This window comes from Corvus cornix, chromosome 15, assembly GCF_000738735.6.
Source record: "Corvus cornix cornix isolate S_Up_H32 chromosome 15, ASM73873v5, whole genome shotgun sequence".
NCBI classification, from domain to species: domain Eukaryota; kingdom Metazoa; phylum Chordata; class Aves; order Passeriformes; family Corvidae; genus Corvus; species Corvus cornix.
This window is the reverse complement of record NC_046345.1, coordinates 8,709,758-8,723,889: the sequence shown is the minus strand read 5'-3', so window position 1 is coordinate 8,723,889 and position 14,132 is coordinate 8,709,758. Positions and strand designations below refer to the sequence as shown.

General features: G+C 41.6%; 1 protein-coding gene across 1 annotated transcript; it reads right to left on the bottom strand.

The window, feature by feature from the left end:
- Window positions 1-5,534: 5,534 nt before the first annotated feature.
- Window positions 5,535-14,042, bottom strand: SNAP29 (synaptosome associated protein 29). Its single transcript, XM_010398165.3, has 5 exons — window positions 13,627-14,042; window positions 12,031-12,227; window positions 11,752-11,837; window positions 10,665-10,769; window positions 5,535-9,629 (listed from the first exon to the last, which is right to left on the bottom strand). Exons 1-5 carry the CDS (start codon window positions 13,834-13,836, stop codon window positions 9,472-9,474), a joined length of 756 nt encoding a protein of 251 aa, XP_010396467.2. The 5' UTR covers window positions 13,837-14,042; the 3' UTR covers window positions 5,535-9,471.
- Between the last annotated feature and the right edge of the window lie 90 nt (window positions 14,043-14,132).

Sequence of the window (14,132 nt, the reverse complement as noted above, 5' to 3'; positions counted from 1 at the left end):
TTGCTGTATCTGGGCTGTGACTGGTCATAGTCCTTCACAAAGGCAGCAAAATAGCAGAATAAATGGTAGAATACAGGGAACTCTTGAGCATTTTGATCAATTATTCCAAAACAAGGGTAGTGAAATCTAGGCCATAGGATTAAAATGTGGTCTGAATCCACTCTAATTTGTAATATAAAGTTAAACATTTTGGAATGGTCTGTCCTTTCCCAGTCCACCCACTCATGTCGAAAAATGATGCAGTTGGATTTGCTGGTGATGCCAAGGTCGTGGCAAGCTGTGAGCATGGTCTCTGGTTAGGCAGGGCTTCCTGATGCATTCACTGGTGTGTTATCTCCTCAGCTGCTGGGTTACGAAACAACAAGGCAGCATCTATTACACTGCTGATCTCAGATATCACTTCCTCTGTCATCTCCATTCATAGTTACATATGACATGCAAAATTATTTTCAGCTCTATTGGGCTTGCATGTAGCCCAACTTTGCAGCTCCCCCCTGGACTCTGTAAATACAACAGCAGGAAGAAGCCACCTTTTGTCCCTTTGGGCCAGGAGGATATGCCAAACATCAACATGGATGTGTTCCTGAAGACCAAACTGCTTTCTGTAAGTCTGCTCACAGATTTCACAATCCATCTGTTTTCTGTAAAATGCAGTTATTTACAGCAAAGTTCACTTCACAGTACAGTAGCTGCTGTTTATGTTGCTATTTCTGTTGAGGCTCAATATTGTCTATTTTTCATTATATCTCAATGCTGCCTTTAATTGCCTCTTTCCAGCAGATTTACGCATTATCCCTCCTGGCTGTTCACACACAGACTTCCCTTTACTTGGCAATCTTCCAGTCACTCCATACTACAGAGAGAGGTACTAAAACAGCAGAGCAATTGATGAGAGTTAAAATAAAACATGATCTACATGACCTACAGATGACTGAGCAATTGGACAACAGAGCATCTGAGACTCAGCAGAAGTTCTATTCCTTCTCTTGACTGTTCATTTTATACTTTTGGGCAGGTACAAAAAAAAGGTGATAGAGGCTTAACAAATGTATTTTGAAATGTTATCTAATGCCTTTATTTATCACTGCTCCAGGGAAGAGTATGTTGGAATTAATGATTCTCTCAAATAACAAAAATTGTTCTCACAGGAATCAGCTTCATAACCCTGACACTTGAGACATGTGGGGAAGCAGAGACATTCCCTAGAGATCTGCTGGGGTCATTAACACAGCTAGGCTGACTCAGCAGTACATCTACTTGTGCCCAACTGCAAAGATATAAGGACGCTTAATGGTTCTAATGTGGTGCTCAACATAAATACACACCTATTTCCTAAATAAGTACATTCTTAATTTAAGGCTCCAGCATCTTGCTGTTTAATGCCCCAGACCTCACTGCTCTGTCATTGGCAGTAGCTGCTGGTGTCCAGTAATACACAGAAACCAGCAATGTGGGGCTGTGTCCCACAGAAGAGCTACTTTGGTTGTGCTCTTCATCCTACCTCACTTGGGCACAGGTGAAACCCTCAGGCTCCTGGCAGGCTGCCACTGTAAACCCAGCACAGCTGGCTTGAGTGGAAAGCAAGGCCTCAATATTGCATTTCAAACACTGATTAGTAAAGCAGGTGATTGAAAAAAGGTGTTTGTTTAGCTTATGGAGATTGTGGAAAAGAAAACAGCTCCAGAAATCCAAAGCTAGAAATACTACAGCAATCAGGTACGTCAGATTCCTCTGAATGAGGTTCCCTCCCTCCACTTTCAGCTGCAAGGATGAAGGTCTTTCTCAGACAAGCACTGGACAAGCAGTTGAAATCCAGCTCGACAGAAAGCCATTCAAAAGGGTCAAGAGCAAGGAATCAGGCAGTAAAATAAATACCTGGAGATGGAAAAATCCTTATCCATTTTTCCTCCCTGGCACAATAATTCCATTTTGGAATTATTGTGCCAGGAAATTATTAAATCACACAAGTTTCAGTAATGAATGTATTACTTGGATGGCATGGGAAATTGCTGGGGGTTATAGCTAAGGAAAATAACTTTCCAAAGTCAGCAATGAAAGATCAGATAGATGAGCAGGATGACAACTTATATGGACGTCTAAAAATAGTGCTGGTATGGGAGGGTATTATTCAAAGTAATACAAGTAAGCATTAAGAGGAGACGTGTGCATAAAAAGCAGAGGGATCTTTGTTCAGCATTTTCTGCTGTCATTCAGCAGAAAGGTTCCCAGTGATATTTTGGTTTATCTGGGAAGACTCTGACACCTAATTAGGAGAGGGACAAATCAGATCTGCACTTCTGTATCTAAAAGGCCGTGTTTAAGCCTTGAGAACAAGGCTACATTACAAATGCCAGTTCAGGGCATGCCAGAGTTTTTCTGTGGCTCGATAAGGTTGGTGCCTTCATAAGAGGCCCCTGAGGAGCTTGTTTTCTCACCTGCTTAATGTTGCAATTCAGTTTCAGGTCATTCAACAAAAATTAACCCGTGACTGAACTATTGCAACTATGTCATTTAGGAAAGAACACCCTTCTCTCCATGTGCTGATGAATATTTTCTACCTGGCTCAGTCACACCTGCACAGGGAGCATGTGGAGAAGAGGTGGGAGGTGGCAGTGGCAGTTTGGGTGTAGCAAAGTGGGCTCTGCATTGTCACTAACTGCGCCTGCCTTGCATTCTGAGCACATGTGGGGAGGATCCCAAAAGCACCCACAAACCCTCCTAGCTCCTATCCATGCTGTATGAATGTGTGGAGCTTTAGGAACAAGATAAATGCCAGAAATGTCAACAGCTTTAACAACAATGTGCAATGAAGCAGATAAAATGACTCAGGTCTCCTCTGCAGTGCTGTTAGCAGCCTATACATTATTTTCAGGGCAGAAGGCTGCAGAACTTTGAATCTGGAATTGTCTGAGTCTCCATCAAAATCCTGCCTTTTAAGAGTTCTTGGCTTTCCACAAAAGTCAAATTACAAGTAGTAAGTCCTTGGGCATTCAGTCCTGGTCATCCTGCTTGCATTATTCCAGGAAGAAAAATACAAGCTGATGTCCTTCCTCACAAACCTTTCTCCATGGGTAGATGCAATCAGGTTTCAACCTTTGCTTTGTTACATGACCTATTTATATTGAACTGCTGGATTTCTTGGCTGCCTCTCTACCCAGTCTTCACTCAAAGAGGAAAGGAACATCCTGTCATCATCATCCAAGAGGATCAGTGGGCAGAGATGTAAACAGGTTGGCCAATCCAGGCACAAGGAAATGATGAAAATAGGGCCATAAAGTTAAGACTTTCAAGACCTGAGGTTGGGAGCAGTGGTATGCAGTAACCCAGCACTGACATTACTGTGGATCTTACTGGGAGCCAAGAGCCGACTGCACCACCACCCTTTGCAGTTGCTTCACACAAGGCAATTCCTGCAGGAATTTTTCTTCAGAGGCACCCAGCTGACAAACATTACATGCAAAGAAAGAGCACAGAAATTCTAAGAGAAATCTGGGGCTCAAATTTTAGGGCAAGCAGGTCAGGTTTTACAACCTACATAATTCGAACTCAATTAGAGCTGGCAAAAACCAGTCAACCGATGAGGGCATACTGAAGGAAAACTCTTCTCTTAGCTATTTCTTTCCCATAGGAGGAGACTGGGTGAATTTTGTGAAGTAAAATCAATGAAGAAATTTTTTGGAGTAAAATCAAAGGAAGATTAACTGTGTAATTCTTCCCAACTGCCCTAACATGGCAGATCTGAAATTATAAACTCCTTTGGGCAGTGGCTCCTACTCTAGGGCTGTCAGCACCTGACATACCCATTCCTAACTATCATCTTTCTACACTGGAGGGTTAACACCCACAGCGTGGCCTTGGTGGCACACTCCATACTCTTGCTGCCCTCGCTGGCGCTGTGAGGCTGTGAGACACCCCAGGGCTGGCCAAAGGTTTGTTCTTTCAAGTGACAGAAATTCAGCAGCTCTTCAGAGTGCTGGCCTGGGGTAGAGCTCAGCGCTGGCCAGTGACTGCTGTCCATTAACAGAGAGAGCAGATTTACAGTTAATGTGGAGGGAAAAGGAGAGTCATCTTGAATTGAGAGGCCCACTGTTCTCCACAAAATACCGACAGCTAGAGCTGGAAGTCCATTTTGTAGAAGGTTCTGCCTCACCAACAGCAAAGTCACAGTCCATCTAGACTTTTTATAGTGGAGGCAGGGCTGCACAGTCACTGTATTTAGTAAACCCTGCCTGGCATTCAGGGATCCTCCCAATTTGGCAGCCTGCTTATTCTGGAGGCACCACCCTGCTTGCTTTCAACTGAGCTCTACCAATCCCTCAGTTCTAGCCCCAGTGGGGTTGTGCTTCATATTTTCCCAGTCTGGGAATTTGTAATAAATTTATTTGGAAGCAAACCAACCAACCAAAAAGAAATTAAAATCGTAGAACTCCCTCTTAAAGCCAAATCTCTTTTCAGAAGCAGGGAGAGGGGCAGGCAGAACCATGGAGTCCTTCATTCCAGCAGCCCCTGCTCTGCCTGGTGTTAAGTACTTGGATGAGCATCCTTTACCTCCCCTTCCCCTCACTCATTCCCCAGGAAGGCAGGGACTGCACTGTAAGCAAGGAAGTCCTTGAGAATACACAAAGGGTTGAAATGCCTGACCAGCCATAAAAAACCAGCTGTCTGAGAAATACCCTGAAGAGTCTGAAACTGATTCTCATGCCAGCAGAGCAAGCAAACTATTAATATTCCTAGCAGAGATCCAGAATCGACTGCACTGCTCCGTTCTCTATCATCTCCCACTGTGCTCTTTGTACTATTTTGATTTTTCTATATGCAACAATCACGTGCAGAGACAGAAGGGCTCTCAATTCCCATTTGTTGAAGAACTCTCAGCAAAAAGGCAGCAAACCAAAGTTATCTGAATTTTTAAAAAATCTGTCAGTCTCTCTATTAACTTTCCCTTTTCAGAGCTTTTGTAATAAATAGCACTTCTGAATCTCTGCTTTACAGGATCAACAAAATTAAACTCTACTGCAAAAAAAAAAACTCAGAAGCCAAGTTCCTCCCTTCATTTTCTTACAGTAAGAACCTACCTGAAGGTCAAGACATTCAAAGATTTTTCTACCATCACCCAATTTGGGACCACACAAATATCACAAGAAGGTTTTCAAGATGGTTTGTATCTTTTTTTGCCTTACACCTGTTTCACCTGCCTTGTTCATGCATACATCCAGTTATTGATATTCCTGATAATACCAAGCACTATGGCAAGGTTACTTTTTAAGCAACATCTGGAATTATTTTATCATCAAAAATAATTTTTTTGCAAAAATAAGTGCTGGTTTACATTCCTCTCTCAGGATCTAAAGGATCTGCTCAAGAATAACATAGAAATGTCATACCCTCTTTTTATTCTTAGAAAACAAAACCCACCAGCTGCAAACTTACGTCCATGCTAGCACAAACCTGATAGAGTAGGTCCTGCATTTTAACAGATATTATGAAGGAAAAATATCAACGAAGTTGTAATAAAAAAATAAATGCAACAACTCTTTATCAACAACAAACACCTTTTATTTACTGTCTTACCATTCAACACTCATTCCATTCAATCTCTTAAATTGCTGAACTACAGTTCAGTTTAGCATTTAAATAAAAGAGAATGCAATTTGACTTGTACAAAAAGTGTTATACCTGGGTGGCACAGAATTAAAAGTTCTATTTTAAAAAGCCATAGACACAAATAATTTTAAATCACACCTGTGATTTAAAAATTAAGTCCTATGTATTTCAAAGTAAAAATTAACACATATCCTCCATATGTTGTTATGCTTGTAAAAATGCCTACAAAAATCTGTTTGTTCAGAAGGCAGAGTGGTTGGAAAGTATCTTCTATTTCACCATTTAACAAAAGACATCACAAAAACTACTAGGCAGCAAAATATTTCAGGTGAATTTCACACATTAAAAGAACCCCTGACACCATCGTGTCCCAACAATTTCAGTAGGGCCAATACAGCCAGCACAGCAACAGAATCTGTGTAGTATGGACTAACATTCAGCACATATCATTTGTTACAAGATTTAATTCAATGCTCAGGAAATTTAAAATTCAAATACACCTAGGAGTCTAGTCATCAGATACTGGTTATTCCCATTTTTTTCCCTTGCTGCTTTTAGAATTTTTTGTCTGTGTTATGAAGGGTATATACTACTTCCCCAGTGTTTAAAATCTCTTCAAAATTGATTAGCAAACTTTTTGAGAAACTGACAAATTGCCTTTTATAAAGAATACTTAAAATATTTTTTGCCATCTTCTTCTGACCTTATTAAACTTCTACCCAAGCCAATAAAATTAACCAGAGCTGTTTTGCTGCAAGAACACCAGCTTATATGCCAACATGAATACGTAGGCAAAATAATTTATTTTACTACATAAGTGCAAATTAAACTTCTTCTGAAAGTCCTGGACTCTACACAGTTTAAGTTTTTCAACAGTATCCAAGAAGAAATAAAATGCCATCTCAGGAAACACTAAGTAAAGCTACTGAAGTAAATCCTTCATTACACATGCAAACTGGCATTTCCTGGAAAAGCAAAAATCATGTGGTTATTTTCCTTTAAATTTCGTTTTCCTGTAGGATGGAAAATTATTCCAAGAGAAAAAAAAATCATCACTATTACAAAATAGTGGTGTCTCCTCATGTCAGTTATGTTTGTTATCAGCAAAAATCAGTGTGAAAGCAGACACAAGCAATTCAGTTTGTAGCAGAAATTCTTTTATATCCATGCACCATCTTTTTCCCCCTGCAAAAGAAATCCAGTGTGGGAAATGATCCTTTAAAAAAAGGCCATTAAAACAAAACAAAAGTAATAAAGAGAGCAGGAAAACCTAAGCAAAGGCAGGCATACATTACTGAGGCAGTGAATGGGATTGTTAGAAGACATGAGAAGTTAGACCTCTGTATAAATTCCACATGGCTGAAATCCTGGGTTTCTACTCTGCTTGGTTCAGGGCATTCTCAAAGCACAAACAGGGATTTATTTTTTATTCCCAAAGCAGAAATAGGGATTTATTTTTTTATTCCCCTTCCCTGCCCATGTTTTTAAAGGCACCAAAGATATCCAGGATGCAGTGAACATTTCATAAAGCCAATACAACTACACATTTGCTCAAAAACTTGAAGTTATTTTGTGAAATAATTTAGACTAAAAAGGGAATAGCTTACATCAGAAAGGCAGTACAGTACGCTTCACCCTTAAGTCAACGATTTTTTCTTGGATTCAAGCTCCAGACTTCTTGCTACACATAACACAACTGGGTCCTCCAGTGACATTTTTCCTCCATTTGCCACACCTTACTCAAGAAAATCTCAGTGTCCATCCTTGTTATCAGAGTCTTACCTTAGCAGTAAAACACTGAGTTGTGACAGTTGCTTACAGGTGAAGGCAGACTTCACACTAAAAGGAGTGTTATTAAAACAAGTAAGAAACAAAACCCAGGTATAATAAAAATTTCAATCTTCCTTCACTGAGGTACTTAACATATGAATACTAACAATTGCATAATTTACTAAATAAATGTATCAACTGTCTTGAGACATCAAATCATATAATTAACAAATATTCTAACAGAGTAAGAGAATTAATCAGGGTATAAATTCAGACAGTAAAATGATACATTAATATTAATAGGCTATTTATAGTTCTAAATGAGCATAAATGATACAAACTGAAAAATTAAAAAGCAATTAAAGGTACTTAATAGCTCGTGAAGTTTTATGTCCCTGCAAAACAGATTTTTTGGGGAGGGATTGAAATCAATGCCATCAGTAACAAAGGAAACAAAGGCTCACCTAAAATCTAATTCACAACTCAACCCTGCTAGCAATGCCAGGAATAGTATTTTTTCCACAATACTATGTCCATTAAATGTAGTGGTTTTAGTGATTTCTTTTTCTACAAGTGAACTTTCAGGAGACAAAGTAAAAGAAGAAAGTCTCAAGTTCTCTTATCTCCTTAACAATTGGATGCACCTTGTGGCAAGTGAGCTCAAGGTAACAAATCCCTTGAAAAAGGAACAAGGGGGGTGTGAATGGGACATCTGTGAAGGGGACAAGCTTGATAGCACAGAACACCAAGGTCTTTAATTCATAAGGCAATGTGGCATTTTCAAAAGTAACAATCTCTTCCTAGCCACACACTGTCACTTGTGATGTTCCAACACTGACACAGGTCCCCTGGCCTCTCCAAACAGGAGCAACTTGCTTGTTTTCAAGACAGAAAGCAAGTTCTCACTTGTCTCACTGTCATGTCTTCAGGCTGGAGCAGAATTTTGATTATTTTGTTCTACAGTGACCCTTACAAAAGAACAAAACAAAGTGAAAGGCCCAAATTCTAGCTGGAAGACTCAAAAATGGTTTTGGGCTTTTCCTCATTTGCAGGAATTTTTCATACCTGCTAAGCCAATGCAGATGTATGTGAACCACAATGGAGTTTCTTAACAGTCACATTACTTAGCAAAACACAGCATCTGCTCCATCCCTAATCAGATCTGAAATAAATGCTAAAGAACAATCTTCTACAATCTGTTTGTGCACTATCAGATCAACTCTCCATTTCTAAAATGGAAGCTATTTTTTCAAATAACCACCTAAATGAATAAGCTGAGAAACAGCAGAAAATTAAAAACAGATGGTGACCATTTCTGCAGAAGAATCTTCAAGAGCACATACATTTAAGTCCTGATTTTGTTACCCAAACTTTTTGGGTCACTGTCAATGAACATTTCTTGCATACCATAAGATACCCTTAGAGATCTTTACTGACAAGACTGTTAAGGCAATAGTATTTAGTTACCCAAACATAAAAACCACAATTTGTGGATGCACCATTTGGGCAAAGTCATCTTAGGAAAGGGAACGCACACAGGATATTACCATAACTGCATGACACCCTTGATATTTTACAACTTCCACAGAACAGCTTTCCTTAAGCTCCAGAAATGCCACAGAACAGTCACTTAAAAATATTTTTACAGCTGGAAATCAGCCTTTTTTCAGAATTTAACATATCTGTAGGTAAACAGAATTAGCAACATTTGCTCCGAACAAAGCAGCACATTCTGTTCCCCCTGCCTGTTCCCCAAAACAGAGGCAAAAATGCAGTTCTTTTTCTCATCCCAGGCCAAGGACACCGCAGCTCTGTGGAGTGCGAATTCCTCTGCGCACATGACGCAGTTACACAACTGAGCAGGGCATCCTGACCCAATGCTGAGATTTTACTCCACATGCCCTTTTCCTGTGTAGACTAAGAGGAAATGTAAATTATTGTGCTGACTTAAAACTACGTAATTTTAATGACAACAAAACCAGTAACACAGCAGAAAAAAAAGAGAAACAGACACCACCCAAGATTTTTTTAAGAGATCGGTTGAGATGAGGCATTCAGGATGAACCAACACTGGACAGAAGAAATTCTAAAAATCCTTTAAAGTTGTCGGACTTTCCTATCAGTGTTTTTGATGTTGACATCCAGTGTCTCTACTTTCTTTGTGAGCCGATCCAACATGTCATCCTGTTCTTCTATTTCAGTCTGCAGGCCAAGAGCAAGGCTCTTCAGGCGACTCAGCCCAGAAGACATCTCATCTGTCAGGGTAGAGAGGGACCATAAGGAATCAAAGTACTATAACACATACTGTTTAAATGGACACTATCAGGATTCCTTCTTCTCCAAACTCCTGGGTTAGAAAACATTAAGATACAATTCCTCAAGTCTTGAGCGTTCCTCTGAAATAGAGGAAGGACGGATATATTCATACTTGTACTGTTACTACCAGAAATGGTAACTTCCTTCTTTCTTACATTATAATGGCAAATGCTTAACACCAAATTGGATCTTTATCAAATGACATACCCTGTAATGTAGTTTTTACCTTTTTTTTTAATGTATCTCATAGAAAATTTGGTACATATTTTCTCTGCTCAGCATACACAGTATGCTCACTAGCTCAATTGTTTTTCTTTAAACTTCATGCAGAGATGATATCAATGTGCTGGAAATCTAAGCAGTTATTTATCATAGATGAAAAACTCCCATTTCCAGATTTTCTAATTGACCAAAAGGTGATTATTTCATTGCATGATTGAATGGTATAAATGCTTCTTGAGGTTAGTAAGTTTTCCACAGCTTGTGAACAGAACAAATGGGCTTCCACTAGATCTTATGACTGACTATTTCTCTTTGATTTATTCCTTTCTGATTTTTTTTCAATCTCTTCTTTCTAGGTCAGCTACACAGTGACACATGTAAGCAAACAGGCACTTTGTCTATATGCTACAGAACAAAGGAAGGCAAACTCAGCTGAATGGTTTTGAGAAGTAATAAAAGAAATGCAGCAAATCCACAAATTAAATATTCAGTGCCTTTCAGTTCTTCTATTTTTGGCAAAACATGTTTATTTCAAAAGCTGTGCATAGCTTTAAATTATTTGGGTTCAAACTGATGTACCATGTGGATAGTTTTGAAATGCAAATACAAGCAAATTTTTTTTTAAATTATCATCAAATTTTGCATGTTAACTAAACAAAAAAGTGCTGGCAATATATCACTTAGTAATTTTATCTGGTTTAGGAGTCAAAAATTCACAGTTGTATGACATTAGCTTCACTTTCTTCACTCACCTAAGTTGTTATCAATCTTCTGGTGGTAAGCTCGCAATTGTTGGTTCTTTGGGTAGGCATCCCTTTGCACTGAAGAAACTAAATCTGCTTTGTTGAAATCATTGTCTGTTAAGAGTACAGAGTACAGAATATTATATAATGAAAAAGCTTGTGAGAAGAGGCTTTGAAGTTTTAGAACGACTGTTAAAAATTAGTTTGAACACAGCTGCCAGGTAAACACATAACCAGAGTATCAGGAGTAGTCCAGCACCACTGTCTATAGGCCAGCTTTCAAGATGAACACTTAAGCTACAATTATTCTCTTTTGGGCTGCCACTTGTAGTTCTAGTAGGGAGTTGAGAGAGAAAAGCAAACCCAGCCCGCCCGCGAACGTCCAGGGGGGACAAAGGGGAGGGACGGTCACCGGGACCCGCAGGGAGCCGCCCCAGCTGAGGCCGCCGGAGCCGCTCTGCCCTCTGCTGGACAGACCTCGGCACTACATGGAGTGGGATGGGGATCGAAGTCCCCAAAGCCTTCCTTACTCACACAACATCATCGATATCCTGCTGCTTTCCCACTCTTACTGTGTTAAATAACCGAGGCTCACTTCATAAAGAAACAGTTATTTGGTATGAAAAAGCCCTCACAGAAGTTAACGGATTGAGAGAAGGAGGAACAAGGCCAAACTCCATACACCACCTTCTGAGAATCAAGAAATGACTTCAGTATGAAGGGTTAGAATCCATGTTTGAAATAACAAGGAAAATGTATCTGAAAACTACGACAAATGATGGTTAAAAGGAGGACCTCTGAACTTGTAACATTATGGCAAACCTGGGGAAACCCTGTCTGCACACTGTGTACACTCTCAATGCAAATATAAGCACTGGATGTGTTTAGACTTTAGTAGTATAACATCTTCGCTATGGATATAAAGAGTTTAATAGAAACAATTCCCTAGAATTCAAAGCATGAAGGCGGGGATACAAATCTCAAGATATTAGGCAGCAATGTAAGTCAGCAGCTGGGCAGGCTGAAGAGTCTCTGCCTTCTGCAAGTTTGCCCCACATGAATGACAGGCGTTGAGTGTAAAATAAAGTTAACAAACCTGAATTATCTAGCTTCCTTAAATTTGGATGGCTTTCCTGGTATTTTGACTCTTGTTCTTTACTAGACGTCATTGCTTCTTTTAACCTAGTAAAAAAAAAAAAAAAAAAAAAGAAAGCATTGCTATTGACCTTGGCATTGAAGAAATACGGTATATAGACCATCTCAGGAGTTCACAGGAATTTGAAAGAATCAATAGATGTTTTATATTCTGATTTTCTGGTGACATTTCAGAGATGCTGTGGGAGACAAGTCCCAGATAAAAGTTTATGTTACTTGCCTGCTGTTAGCATAATATTCAGGGGCTCCATTCTGCTCTGGCTTGCTCTCTGGAGGTTTGGCTTTGAAGTAGTTTACCAAGCCCCCCCAAACACTCTTGATGCTGTTTATGTGCCTTTGACTCGTCTTCAAGTCCTGGTCCATTTTATCCACCATCTGCTCCGTGCGCTTCAGTGCCTCTCCCTGACGGATGAGCTCCTAAGAGGCATTGACAGAGAAAAGCAGATCATAAAGCCAGGATAAACTGAGACATCAAAGAATTAACAGATACTCTAAAGAAAAAATAACAATGTTCCTTCATCTGTGCAGACTGTTTCTGAGGGCAAACAGCTTCTTCTTTCAGTCCTCTTCCTCCAGGACATTTCAATCAAGAATTGCTTGTCAGCCACAGCATTAACCAGCTGTAAAATCCTCATCTCTGCGACGTGCCAGCTTCCTGGCACCTACCACAAACAGCATCCAGGAGTTTTCTGCACTGGCCTTTTGTCAGGCTGACATTTGCATCTATGGCTGATCACCACATGGGTGATGAGGAAATGCACAGGTTTATGGCAGGGGAATGAGCAAGCAGGACAATTTCTAGTTACGAACAGCACCTTCATTGGGAAGGGATTCTATTTTCACCTTACTGGGATGTCTCTGATAATTTACAAACAGAATAACCAAAGGAAATAAACACAAACGTAATTTCTTCAGGCTTCAGGAATATTTCAGTTAATTCTAACACTTCAGGATTTAGGAATTTTTATATGTACAAGTACATTATTTTCTAATTCAGCAGCACAAACACTATTCCAAAGTAATCCAAAGATTAATGCTGGAAGGAAAGTTGCCTGCAGCTACCACCAGTGCAAAACAAAGAACTTGTGTTCATATTCTTGCTAAACTCTGCGAAATTTTAGCTGAATTTTCTTCTTTTCTCCCTCTCTCAATAAAGCAGCAAACACACAGACTTCAAGTTTTACCACAGGCCCTGTGTCAAGCCTGAATTCTTGATTCCTCACTTGTGATTTCCTGGACAAACAAATCACGAGTCTGAAAATTCACAGAAGTCCCACCAAGAACCCTCTGAGCCTAAGGACTGGCTGCATCTTGGGGATGCTCTGGGGTTAATTTAGGCAACCACATCACCCAAGGACCATCCCATGAGCAGGTGACACAATAGACAAATGCTGAAACAGGGCCTGAGGAATGAAGGAAATGATTAATCACGGTGAACCGAAGCACATCACAAACAACTAACAAGGCAGGCCCTTCATCGAACCAAGAGGACTGCTGAAAACTTTCTAGTCAGATAAAAATTAGTAAGAATGGTTGAAAGGAGCTGAAGACACGGCCGAGTCCCAGCCTCAGACAGACAGGCTGTAACTGGGATTTTTCCCTCAAAACCTAAACGCCACCACCCAGAAAACACAGGGACAGGCTGCCTGGAGAACACCGAGTAACCCTAAGGAAGAACTTTTCGGGAGACTGTCTGGAGGAAGGAAGAACAAGACTCCGGTCCCGGAGGTCTGAGCGAAGGGGGAGCGCTCGGGCCCTGCGGCGGCTCTTCCCCAGCGGCCCGGGGGTGAAGGCTCCGCTCCCGGCCCCGACCCACCTCGGAGGCGGCCACGCCGATGCGCTCAGACTCGTAGAGGAGCGACAGCGAGCGGGTGGTGCTGTCGGCAGTGGCGGCGGAGCGGCGCAGCACCTCCTGCTGCAGGAACCGCTGCCGGTCCGCGCCGCCCGCCCCGCCGGGAGCCGCCGGCGCCACATCCTCGTCGTCGTCCTCCGCGAACGGGTTGTAGCTCCTCGGGAGCGCCGACATAGCAGCGCCGACCGCAGGAACGTCCGCGAGGAGCCCCAGCCCCTCACGGACAGCCCCCAAGCCCCTGCCTCGGGCCGCGGCCGCTCCGCTGCTTCCGCCCACGGCACCGAGCGCCGGGCGGAGCCACCGAGCGCACTCCCCTCCGCGGGCGGGGCGAGCGGCCGCAGCGGCGCTGGGGAACGGGCGGCTGCTAGGCGAGACCACTGAGACGGGGGGGCGCGGGGGGGATGGTGGCGCTGGGCGCGCCTGCTTGACGGGAGGGCGGAGCACCGGGCGGAAGTGAAGCCGCGCTAGGC